This window comes from Homalodisca vitripennis, chromosome 2 (genome assembly GCF_021130785.1).
Source record: "Homalodisca vitripennis isolate AUS2020 chromosome 2, UT_GWSS_2.1, whole genome shotgun sequence".
Lineage (NCBI taxonomy): Eukaryota > Metazoa > Arthropoda > Insecta > Hemiptera > Cicadellidae > Homalodisca > Homalodisca vitripennis.
The window spans coordinates 139539987-139553684 of NC_060208.1; the positions used below are offsets into that span (position 1 = coordinate 139539987).

At 35.0% G+C, this 13698-nt stretch overlaps 1 protein-coding gene across 1 annotated transcript in view; it reads left to right on the forward strand.

Annotated features, from left to right (window-relative positions):
- The first annotated feature begins 11393 nt into the window (after positions 1–11393).
- The window catches only part of LOC124354821 (structural maintenance of chromosomes protein 5), a 98600-nt gene continuing 96295 nt past the window's right edge, over positions 11394–13698 (forward strand). Inside the window, exon 1 of the mRNA XM_046805562.1 lies at positions 11394–11602. Coding sequence (XP_046661518.1) covers positions 11550–11602 — 53 coding nt within the window. The 5' untranslated portion in view covers positions 11394–11549. The remainder of the gene's footprint in view (positions 11603–13698) is intronic.

The window sequence follows — 13698 nt, forward strand, 5'->3', positions numbered from 1 at the left end:
TTTTATTTCACCAGTGTTTATCCTGTAGCTCTCTTAGGCTTATTAAGTTTGTTGTTTTTGTCTCTTTTAAAGATTATCTTCTAGTTCCAGTTATAATAACATTTTATATGAGGACATCAGTCCAGAAGGTGGCTAGATAAGGGCTTAAAAGAACATGACTTTTAGTATTCCAAGTTCTTCTACACCACCCCACGAAAGTTCTGCATTTTTAATTTCTTGTCTTGGCACAGCACTTCTTTTTGTAGTGAGATATTGTCAAGCTAAGTCTTACCCCTAATTCAGATCACCGCCTATTAAATTATATGAGTCAATTACTTATTGTAAGATTTGGTGCAATCAAAAATAGTGTTTATTGTATCTTCTATAACATCAGGCTTAACAGTTTAACATTCATGAAAGTATGTGGGCCTCTCTTTGAATGTAGAAAAATTCCTGCACGGAAAAGAGCAGAATAATGTGCAATATACAAGCAAGCATGGCCCCCACAAGGGTGGGGCTGGGTGGACCCCAGGCCCGGGACGTGGGGGAGGCCGGGTCCGAGCATGAGGCACTTAAAAAGTGTAATGAAACATATAAGTAAATTGAAGTTACAAATATAGCCTCTTTCAAATAAAAATTACCTTCAAGATTAAACTACCCTAGATTCTACTAAGTACTGTAAATATTTAAAGCTTAAAACTTAACCCTAATAACATTGTCATAGTTAGTAAAAAATTGTTGGTAGTGGTATGTGTTTGCGTGCGTGGTGTGTATAGGGGCAAGGTGCAATATTGAGACTGTTGCCGCCACGCCACGCAGTGCCGGGCGTCACCCCGTCCCCTTCAGTACACCACTCAGACCAGACCGTCACTACTGTGTTGTACTGTCAGTTATCTTCCTTCTTCTAAAAATAGACGCATCACTCTCTTTCTGTACTATCATGACCACTCGTAGTCAGGCCACCTGTCAATTTCGTTAGACACAGATTGAATGTCGTAATTTTGTCTCATGCAGTCGAGAGTAAAAGTAAATTTTGATTGGTTTCCTACTAATTTAATAGTGATATCTTAAACCAAGTTTCCTATTAGTTTTTTACCGTGCTTGTGCTTCATGAATGATGACTTATTTACATAGGTACACGAATTATTTTATCAATCTGAATCAAGAATTAAGAAAAGTTAAGACGTTTACTAATAATAACACTAAGATTTATATCTAGAGGGGTTAAAATAGATCTAAAAAAGAAGATGGGGTAAAATAATATGCTTATACAACCACAATTAGTAAATTAGAAAATTAAAAGTGTTTTCTAGTCATGGAAAACAAAAACAAGACGTTCAGTTTCAAATATCAGAATCTACAACAGCTTTAAATAGCCATGCATCGTGCTCTGTTGATAAATCCATTTCAAAAGATGACAAACAAGATGCTATGGGTTCTGAACATGAACAAATAGTTGAAGCAGAGAAAACAAAAAATAACGACGATCATGGTATGAGCCCAAATGACAGCAACATTTTCATTTTAAACGATCCTGGTTCTTGGTCTGGAGTAATTACTGACAAACTGAGACAGGAAATAACATAAAAATCTCACCCTGGGTTTTCTGCTTTTCAAACCAGATCAAAATCGTTTCCTTCCAACCTTACAGGAAAACATTTTCATGAAACATTGCTTTATATAAAACAGCTAATAACAAAACAAGTAAACAATTTCCACGTGAATGGTTAATGTGGAGCGAATAAAAAAACACTAGTCATTATTTACCGTGCACCATGTTTCAATCAAACCAAAGTAAAATGGCGAAAGAAGGGATTTCTGCTCTAATAACGCCTTTCAAAAGACTTTACAGATTGTTCCCTGTGTGTGGAAAAAGCTCGGAGCATCGGAAACACTTTCTTGAATATAAAACTCTTCAGACATCATTGAAAGGTCATGGTGTAGACAGTAACCTCCAACGAATGATCAAATATGAAGCAACAAAATGGGAAGCATTATTACAAATAATACTGGATACAACTTTATTCTTAAATGGTAGAGGTTTAGCGTTTCAAGGGGAAAATACTCAAATCGGAAATGTGCACAATGACAATCTTTTGGGAGTATTGGAATTGAATGGAAAGTATGACGAGGTAACTCGTGAACATCTAGCAAAAGTAAGGGAGAACCAACTTATGAACAAGAGTATGATGGGCCAAACTCACTCACTATTTGTATTGGTACTCTCAAAATGAGCTTATTTATCTATGTGGAGAAACAAACATTGAAACCCATTTTACAGCAAAGAGAAGAGTCCGTTTTCTATGGATTCATCGTTGATGCGACTCCTGAAATTTCTAGCAGCAGAATGTACTAATAACTCTTCGCTATGTATTTCAAAATCCAGAGCAAAATTATTTTGAAGTTTATGAAAGGTTTATTGAATTCATGAACTTTACCGGAAAAACAGGCGAATTAATAACCGATGAAATACTGTCCACATAGGAATTTCTTCAAATACCACTATCTTGTCGTGCTCAGGGCTATGACAATGGGTCCAATATGCGGAGTCGCACTAGTAGTGTTCAGTTAAGAGTACTTGAAAAAAACAAGCCTGCTATTTTTCTCCCTGTGGAGCACATTCTCTCAACAGAGTTGGTGTTAATGCCGCTAAACTGAATTCTGATGTTAGTACATTTTTTGGAAACATTGAATATTTGTACTAAAGAGTAAAAACTTTCAATGTTCTCTAGCAGCCATGGCCGTTGGGAATCGTTGAAACAACATGTACCGTTGCCTTTAAAAGCCTTTCTTAAACTCATTGGAACAAAAGACTACAAGATGTGTGCCCAATTGTAAATCACTATCCTTCAATCCTCAAAGTGTTAGGCATGCTCCTGGAACATAAGGTACCCACATTAACTCCATCAGCAAGAAATACTGTTTTAGGACTCAAAATGTACTTTGGATCTTTAAAAGGCCTCTTGGTTCATCATTTTGGCTCAAGGTCTTGGCTTCTATTGATACAAATGTAATAATACAAAAGATATGTATCTCCCTCAACATTGAGACACAACTAATTAAATATTTACTGAATGATATGCAGGTCCTACGAGATTCATGGGAAACCACCTTCCATAAACAAAAGTAATTGCAGAGGTAGTAGGCATTCCACATAAATTTGTTGTTACAACAGGAACCCCGATGAAAAGACGCCTGAACCTGAGCACATTCAGCAAGAGGTAGAAATGCATTCAAAATTTCTATTGTTTTTTTGTTTTAGATTTCATTATGGCTGATTTAAAAAATTGATTTGTAAGTTGTAAGCAAATATTTGCGCTGTTTTCACCAGTGATTTCATTCATGGAATTGGATAATGAGGTACTTTAAGTAAAAACAAACTATCTTTTATCTAAGTATCCTTCAGACTTTATAGATTCAGACAGCTTAACTGAAGAACTTGTTCATATGAAGACCGTTCATAGTACAGTATTTCAATCGGAGAAAAACCCATGAAGCTTCTCAACTTCCCATCTACGTGAAAAATCTTCAAACTATTATTGTAAATCTGTGTACAGATAATACTTTTTGTACAATTCCAGTAACTGTGTCTACGGCTAAAAGTTATTTCAGTAGATTGGCCAATTCCTTAAAAACCTAGGAGAGAAGTACGACAGGCCAAAGTCAATTAAATCATTTAGCACTTCTGTGGATTGAGAATGATTTGGCTAAGACGATTGGCTTTTCTGATGTGATTGACCTTTTTAGCCAGAAGAAAGCAAGAAAAATCATTATTCAATTGATTTATTGTCATGTAACCCGTGTTTAATGGCAGATGAACAGCAGTGACCGAGTGACCTATTGTTACTGAACTAAATATTTGTTTTGGTCTACTAGTGAGTTACATAAATGATAAACGCGTCATTATCATTTCAAGAAAAATGATGTGATATATTTAAACTTATATGATTAAACTTGTAAAATATTTATAATTACACCATATATTTTCAGTTTCAGTTGTATTATAATAATTTTATTAGTAAAAAATAACCATGAATTGTACTTTAGCATATGACCAAAAAAATGGGGGGCGTCACTGGTATTGGGACCAGGGCCCGTAGTTGTATGTGAGGGCCATGAAAGCAAGTATGCATACTTGTTCAAACAAATAAATTTGAACGATTATTAATGCGATTTTTAATGGGGACCAGATTTTTAACGAGGTACACACATGAGATACAAAGCATTATCATAAATTAAAAGATGTGTGTAAATGTCTCTCAGAAATAGATATCTTTTGCTGTGCGAACAATGAGTGGTTTGCAGGGTGTAGCAATAACAACCATCTCTAGAGAATATGCACAACCAGATTCTTCAGAAATGTTCCATTAGATGATGAGTTCACTAGATAATCCACGATCCAGTCTATGGGCGATACAGTATTTATACACACACGCGCGCGCGCATTTCTGGGGTTTTATGTACAATGGATTACTGAGGGTGAAAATGTAACGGGCCGTGCCCCTATTAGCATTCGCTGATGAAAATTTACTGGTACCTGTGGCGAAGTACCGAGAAGAAAAGGCTGGTTCGAATTTATGAAGGGAAGATAGATACACCGTCTGATCCCTCAAGTGCGGAAGTGGACGAACCAATCATATGGCGAGGTCAACTATTATTTGTGGCAGATGCTGTTAAGACAAGGGTGCTTCAGGGTCTATCTGTACAAACTTAAGTACAAGGAATCTCCAGAGTGCCCAAATTGTACAGGGATAGTTGAAGATGCGGAGCACGTGACCTATGGAATGAAGAGCAGAAGATGGATAAGAGGAAAGAAGAGAGAAGATAAACAGGAAGAAGAGAGCATCAATATACCTATTCTTACCACTAATATTTAGACAAGGCTAGGAAAACAGGGCTGAGAGAAGGAAAAGAGCTAAAAGAGGTAATTGTATCCTTCCGGCAAAAACTGGTCAACGACATCTGACTACACAAGTTGTGCCAACATCCCCTCACAACTTGACCAACCCAGTTACGTTCAATAAAGCGGAGAGTAATAGAATATGAAAGAAAAACTAACAAGACTACAAACAAAATATTTAGTAGTACAATAAGAGATACTGAGAGATACGTCATGACAAGAAAGCAGAGAGAAGAATAAAATACTATAAGTTCAAGTCAAAACACATTTATTCTGAGAATTACAAAGCTGAATACATGCAAATCCCCCCCCCCCTCTCACTCACTCTCTCTCTCTCTCTCTCTCTCGTTGCGGCTGAGACGCTGTTGTGAGTGGACGCATGGTGTACATTATTGTTGCGATAATACATAAATAAATTAACTTGTTTTTGTATAGTTTCCCGTGGCAAGATTATAATCATGAACTGTTTCCAGTGTCGTCAGGATGTTACATCTATGGACAAACACCTGGTATGTTTTTTCTGTAAAGCTACGTATCATCTTATGTGCTTAACCCATGTTAAACATGCTGATTATGAATACGTAATTAATAGTGGAGTTAATTGGAAGTGTCAACCTTGTGAAAGAAAAAATGATTTCTTTTCGTAAGGAGGTAAAGGAAACTAATCACCAATTTAATTGCACATTGCAAAAGTACTCAGATTGGTTGGAAGAAAATGCGAAGAAAATTGAGGATGTATCTAATAAGCTTACTGTTGTTTCAAATAATATTGAAACACTTTTTCAAGAAAATGTCAATTTGAAAAAGAAAGTTTATGAATTGACTAATAAATGTTATGATTTGGAACAACGGGAGTTGGGAAATGAAGTTGAGATTCAGGGCATACCTTGTGAAAAGGGAGAAAATATTATAGTAATACTGGAAAAAATATCTGAAGTAATAGGATTTAAATTTGAGGAAGAAATGGTCGATAATTGTTACAGATACAAATCTAACTATACGGACCCCACAAAACCTAATGGCATTGTTGTGCGCTTTCTTCGCAAACGTGATAAAATAAAATTTATTGACTGTCGTCGGAAGAAGAAAAATCTCAATTCGCGGGACCTTGGTTTCAATACTGGAGAGGGTCACGTTATATATGTCAATGACACTCTAACTCGAGAGCGCCGCCAACTACTGAGAGCGGCGAGAGAAGTAAAGAAGAGTAAGCAATACGCGTATTTGTGGGTGAAAAACGGACGCATCTTCCTGCGGAAAAATGAGGGCGATCGGTATGTGACTGTAGAAAGTGTCAGTGACTTGGAAAAGTTGGCATGACTTCATGAGTTATTTCCAGGAAAAACGTATATATTAGTTTCTAAGGAATGTATAATAGTTGCAATATGCATGAGCGTTTTTTTGCATTTATATTCAGATTTCAGTGTTTTGTTTGTGGATCAATGTGCTTTATTGTGTTTAATGTTTAAGATGTCACTTCTCCTTACCACCTGTGAATTTAAGTGTTACAAGTCTTGCGCTATGTTTTATAGTCCTGTCTATGTCGGATAACTTGATTACTCAAAGAGAAACGAGATCAGCTGGTTGTAATAAATCTAAAAAATGTTTCAAAGCTGCTCATGTTAATGTGGAAAATTTAATTTTGCGTTACGATTCTTTCTTTAGTCTTGTCAAGGATGGTGGGTTTGATTTCATAGCTGTTTCCGAGACCTTTCTTAAACCTGTAATTTCATCTTTGCCATATAAAATAAATGGATATAATATTGTAAGGAACGACAGAGAGGGTAAGGAAGGGGGAGGAGTTGCTTTATATATTAATCAAATGTTTAAATATAAAATAGTATCATCATCTCAACCCACTTACTGTAAAAAACCTGAGTATTTAATTGTAGAAGTATGTCATGGCTGGAAATTATTATTATGTGTGGTTTATAGACCTCCTAAAGCGGGTCAATTAGCTGAATTATTTGATGTGTTTGCAAATTTAGTACCTAATTATCAGAATATCTTAGTCCTAGATGATTTTAATATAGATCTTAATAATAGTAGACCGTCTTATGACAGAACTCAGTTACTAAATCTGGTGGATAATTTAAGTTTCACTATCTTACCTTTACAACCTACCTATCACCTACCGCAATCTGATACATGGCTTGACTTAGTTATTTGTAATGACATGGACAAGGTGAAGAATTATGGACAGGTTCCAGCATCCGGGGTATCTTACCATGACATGATATATGTGGAAATAGATTTAAAAGTTAAGATAAGTAATATGTGTACAAATTTAGTTAGAGATTTTAAGAATATTAATATTAAGGAGCTTAAAGCCGAATGTGCTAATGTACAATGGAATGATTTGTATGAACAAAGATCTATTGACGATAAAGTAAAAATACTTGTTAATAATCTTAATGTTTTATTTAATAAGTATGTTCCGGAAAGGAGAATACATAAAAAGAGGCCTGTTTGCCCTTGGCTGGATACTGCTGTAAAAAATAATTATGATGACTGAGAGAGATATTTTGTATAGACATTACGTTAGAACAAGAAATGTTAATATATGGGAAAGGTACAGAGTACTGAGAAATAATGTTAAACGATTATTGAGAGACAAACGAAACAGCTATTTTCAGTAATTGATTTCTTCTGAGGGGACAAATAAAAAAATGTGGGATGTTATTAGAAATCAAGGTATTGGTAAACAAACCGATAGGGTAATTGAGCCTATGATTAATCTTGATAATTTGAATGATTATTTTTGTGGAGTTCAAAATAATTTTAACTTGAACCTCATTGAGTACTATGAGAGCCTAAGTAAATCTAACGAACAAACGTTTAATTTTTGTGAGTTTTCAGAGGAACAGATTTTTCGTGCTTTTAATACAATCTCATCAAATGCAGTTGGTCCAGATGGGGTTCAAGTTAAATTTCTTAAGTTAATTTTCAAGGAAATAGAGCATGTGCTATGTAACATTTTTAATTACTCCATTAGTAATAGTGTTTATCCCAATGAATGGAAAAAAGCCAATATTTTGCCTTTGCCTAAAGTAGCCAATTCTGTACAATGTAGTCATTTTAGACCAATAAATATATTATGTGTACTGGGCAAGTTACTTGATAAGTTAGTATATTATCAATTAAATGAATTTGTTAATAGAAATAACATAATGTTTAAGTACCAGTCAGGTTACAGAAGTTGTTACAGTACACAAACAGCGCTAATTAAAGTTACATACGATATTAGAAGAGCTATTGACAATAAACGTCTAACTGTACTTATGTTGTTGGATTTCAGTCGTGCTTTCGACTGTGTCAATCATTTACTGCTAATGTCCATTTTGAAATCGTACAATTTTGGCAATGCATCTATCGAATGGTTTGAATCCTATTTGTCTGATAGGATGCAAAGAGTAAAGACACAAGGTGGAGCAACCTCTGATTGGAGAGTTAATTCTGTTGGTGTTCCACAAGGCTCTACGTTGTCAGCCCTTTTGTTTAGTTTGTATATAAATAGGATAAGTGATAATATATTGTTTAGTAATACGATGATGTATGCGGATGACATGCAACTATATATTCATTGTGACGTAGATAAATTGAATCGTACAATTACGAACCATCTTAATATTGACCTTATGACTGTGTACTTTTGGTGTAGAGATCATGGCTTGAACCTAAATATAACCAAATGTAAACCAATTTTAATTGGATCTTCTAGACTAATGAACAATATTTTACACAATAACATAGCTCCGATAAAAATTGGCGAGCAGACTATTAAGCTTGAAAGAGATGTTATTAACTTAGGTCTAAGGCTCAGTGATTCATTGTCTTGGAATAATCAAGTTAATTATGTCACTAAAAGGATATATCAATGTTTATATCAATTTAGACGTTTACGTTTTAGACCTTCTTTGGATGTAAGAAAGCAACTAGTTTCGGCTTTAGTGTTTCCTATAATTGATTACGGAATTGCAGCTTACTGTGATGTTAACAGTGTACTAACGAATCAATTGCAAAAAGCTCAGAATGCTTGCATACGTTATATATATATATATATATATATATATATATATATATATATATATATATATATATATATCCTATATATATATATATATATCCTATATATATATATATATATATAACTTGAAATACGATGAGCATGTAACACCGTACTATAAACAAATGAAATGGCTAAACGTACAGGAAAGAAGGGAACTTAGTGTACTAAATTTAGCTTTTAAGATTTTAAAATATAAAAAACCAGAATATTTATTTGAATGTTATAATGTAATGCACAATGTCCATTTAAGAGCAACCAGATTTGGCGATGAGATGTTTCAGTTTCCAATTCACAGGACTGTCACGTACACAAAATCGTTTTTAGTGACATCAATAAGATCGTTGAATAGCCTGGATAGTAGTATAAAGAGAATTGAAAAATAACACATATTTGCTGTTAAAGTAAAAGATTTATTGTTACTAAGATATGAGAACTAACAAAAAGAAAAATAATTTAAAAAAATGTAATTCCTGAGTTATATAAGATATGTATGTTTAGAAATAGTGATCGATTGTTATCAGTGATATAACTGTCAGCTCAATGTAATTGCAGCAACATAATAACTTTTGTAAAATAATATTGATATAGTGAATAGATAATCGTGTAATAGTTAACGCCAAATAATTTGTCCTCTATGATGTGTCTGTGTTGTAAGTGTATAATTAGTGATAAAATAAGGACAATTGTATTGATTTTAGGATTTTCAGAGTTGTACAAAAAAGCGATCTAACTTGTAATATGAAATGTATTTAGGGTGTAGTAATATGTGCTATATAATATATTTGTATTTAGCAATAGTAAGACAAAACCCGCAACTGTAATGTTTTGTAATATTCTGTATATTTTTCTGCCTGTTCTGGTGTAAGAGTGGACCGTTGGTCTAAACCAGGGCAGGTTAAATAAATCATTTCTCTCTCTCTCTCTCTCTCTCTCTCTCTCTCTCTCTCTCTCTCTCTCTCTCTCTCTCTCTCTCTCTCTCTCTCTCTCTCTCTCCCTCTCTCTCTCTCTCTCTCTCCCCCCTCCCCCCTCTCTCTCCCCCCTCCCCTCCCCCCCCCACCCCTCCCCCTCTCTCCCCACCCTCACTCTCTCTCTCTCTCTCTCTCTCTCTCTCTCTCTCTCTCTCTCTCTGTGTGTGTGTGTGTGTGTGTGTGTGTGTGTTAGATAGAAAGATTAATTTATGTAGTCAACATGCTACAATTCGAGTGAAAGTACAGCCCAACTAGAGCGGAGCTACAATGCATCTAATCCAAGTAGAATCTACTATCTAACTGAATAATTTAAATGTTTTATATTTAGCTTTACAGGTGTATGTTACATCGAGACTACATTTAAGCTAAAACCATTGACATTTGAAGTCATCATTCGTCAATTACAACCCATTTTCAGCACTGGTATTTAGTCTTCTCTTTGGGTGGCTACTCCATCGAGTGCCAGAAACTCGTCAACACCATAAAAAACGTTGCGCGCCAAGAAGCGTTTGAGGCTTTTTCACCTTAGGCATTAAGGCACTTTTACACAATGTGTTGTACGTTATACAAATTATCCTGTACGCAATCACACGCATCAGTAAAAATTATGTATATTTTAAATGAAGTAAAACAGTTAATTGCCTGTCTCCCTGTTTGAGAAGGTGTTGAATAAAAAACTATTCAAAATTTTTACTACTAGGGAAATACTATCTATCTAATTAAAAGGAAGCACATTTAATATTTTATGCATAGTATTGGTGATTGCCCCACACAAAAAGGACGTATGGTTTATTTCCTTGTTTATCTTGTTACCACAGTGAAATGTCAGTGCTAAAGTGCATATTAATAATGATTTCTAGATTAATGATAAACAAGAAATCTCCTTTAATGCGTTATTAAAAAAATCATGTTGTCAACAATTTATTATTTTATTTTTACAATCTATAAGCATTTCTGGTTCGAGTGAATTATATTTCCGACGCTAATGTTGAGTTTGACTTTTAGAATCCAATGAGCGTTAAATACTGCTATTACATTATGCAGTAAGTTAACCAATTTTACGTTGGATTTATAAATAAATACATAAAAACTACGAAATTTGTAGTTATATATTTATTCAAACCAATCCATAGCCCACCAAAAGAAGTAGTCACTTCAATAGTTTTGTTCTTGTATATAAATATTTAGTAACTATGGTATCATACATAATTGTCTGATATTTAAATTTACCTATAGTCTTACTTTATTGATGTAGGTTTTTTTAAAGTAATAGAGATTTTTTGAGTTTTAAAATGGGCTAATCAGTAGAACACTTTATTGAACAATAGATCATATAGATCATATAATGTCAAGCGCGAACACGCAATCTAATCTGCAGTCGATGTAAATACTAATGTACTAGTAACTTACCATCCGGCACCATTGTATGGCACCATTCATCGACCATCGTTGGTCTTTGTGAGCATCGCATCTAGACAGCACGCCCAATCTGTGACAGGAGAAAAACACTGCTCAGTGTTCACAGCTCTGATTTGTTGTGTTGTAGTGTTTGGCGGCAAAAGGGCAAACTACTACATGAGTGTTTTCTAAGAATAATAGTGCTTAATATTGTGCTTGGAATAGAAGTACGAAGATGGAGGACTTCAAGGAAGGAATGATCGTTCGCATTTTTTGTGAAGATTTCCTGTAAGTATGGTTTTCCTATTTGTTGCAAATGTCAATTAAACCGTAGCAGTTCTAAGATAGGGTTCCTTCTTTAGAATGTTAGGGAATTTCCTTATTTATCTTGTTACCACAGCGAAATGTCAGTGTTAAAGTGCATATTAATAATGATTTCTACATTAATTATAAACAAGAAATCTCACTTAAAAATATAATCTAGCCTATACTAAAAAAAAAAAAGAAAGCTAATGGATAGGTTGGTATTATCCAGAGGCCTCTGTTTTTGTAAGTTTTTCTTATCAGTGACCTAAAATCCTGCATTATTAGAAAGAACAGATTTTATTTGACTTACTGTGAAAATTCAATGTTATGAAGATCGGTTCTTGTTTTCTGCTTCCCAAAGGAAGCAATATTAGTGAGGAGGCCACTCTGTCCATAGCCTATCTACTACTGGTAATTGTGAAAGTAACGACTGGAGCAGCAAAATACGAGTTTCGCATTATTAACTTATTGGAATCGTCCTACTGAACATAACAATATAAGGTTTGACGGGGTGGAAATAAGAAATAACAAAGTTGCAGAACATACAAAAATGGAACAAATTTTCACGCGCAGAGCAATATTTCCACGTTGTACATTCGCGTCGGACGTCATATGACCTTTTATTACCGTAATTCAACCTCGTGATGACGTCATTGGATCTGGCGCCATGTTTGGAAACGTAAATGAAAAATAATACTAAAATGAGCAGAATCTTTACCCAAATGAACAATGTTTTTCGTAATTTCGAGCTACAAATTAATTAGATGTTATTGAGTTGAGACGAGTGCCTCCGATAACAAAGAAAAAATATGTTGATAGATAAACATCCCTTGAGATAGTTCCTATCAGTAAAATATCCAATTCTAGAGGGCCTGATCAGAAATATAAATTGAAATTTAATGCAAAGAAATTTATGTAAAGCGTATTAAACGTAATAAATCATGAAAAACCCTAATATTAATATATAAATGGACTTTAATAGAAAACTTTTACCGGTACTTTGGGATTATACCGACCACACCCAGACATGAATCGTTATTTCACATTTCGTTTCTACTGATTACTAGATTAGCGTAGAACAATATTTCGTCAATATAAAACAGGAATTGTCTTATCGCAAACACCTCCCCATCCTCAGACAGAGGTCAAAGTCGAGCGTCTAGTAGATAACGTGATTGCAGAGTCTCGCCGCCCGTTCAGCTGGTGCATCGCTTTGTTGTACTTCCGTGTTTTACCTCTACATTTCTCCAAACACAAAAATTCAACAAAAACAAACATTTACCAAACTAAACTTTTTATTAAAAAAAACACTCAAAACTTGTTTTTATTCTTGATCACATTCCGCCACCCAAAATGCGAGTGCCTCCGGCCATCAGCGCGGGCTTCGACAGCACCTTCGGTGCTGCCCCGCGCTGATGTCGACGAAAGAAAAACATCCCTCGAGATAGTACCTATCAGTAAAATATCAAATTCTAGAGGGGCTAATCAGAAATATAAATTGAATTGTAATGGAAAGGCAATGATGTACCGTGCAAATCACGTGATGCCGCGCGGCCTGCCGTAATCAGGATTCTCGAGAAAGATAAGATAACAGCGACAACAATACCGATCACAATACCTGGAAATGCTTGTAATTTTGTAATTGAAGAGTTGTTTTTTCGTTCTATCATGTTTGTTTCTATAAATTTCTATTTTTGTGTTCTTCATACTGGTGTGGTCGGTATAATCCCAAAGTACCCTTTTACCATTAGTGTGCTGACGGATAAAGCTAAGCAGCAGCAAACAAAAGTGGTGGAGCCTGGTATGTGGGTGGGGGTATTGGCTTTGAAAAGGAATTCTGCCAGGTACTCGACAAAATGGTCATCCCGGACACCATAACGAGAGATGTTCACCCTGACTTCGCCAGTGTTTTTCAATGGTGTTTGTATGTGCACCGGTATCAGGGTCAACAAAATTAATAGAATGATTGACGGAGAAATGCCTGAATCCCTCGTCACCGAAACAGTTGTACGCCTTCCAACAGTCGCTAACAATTGTTGTACCTCGCAGAACCCATTCTTTAATTACATCAAGCAGCG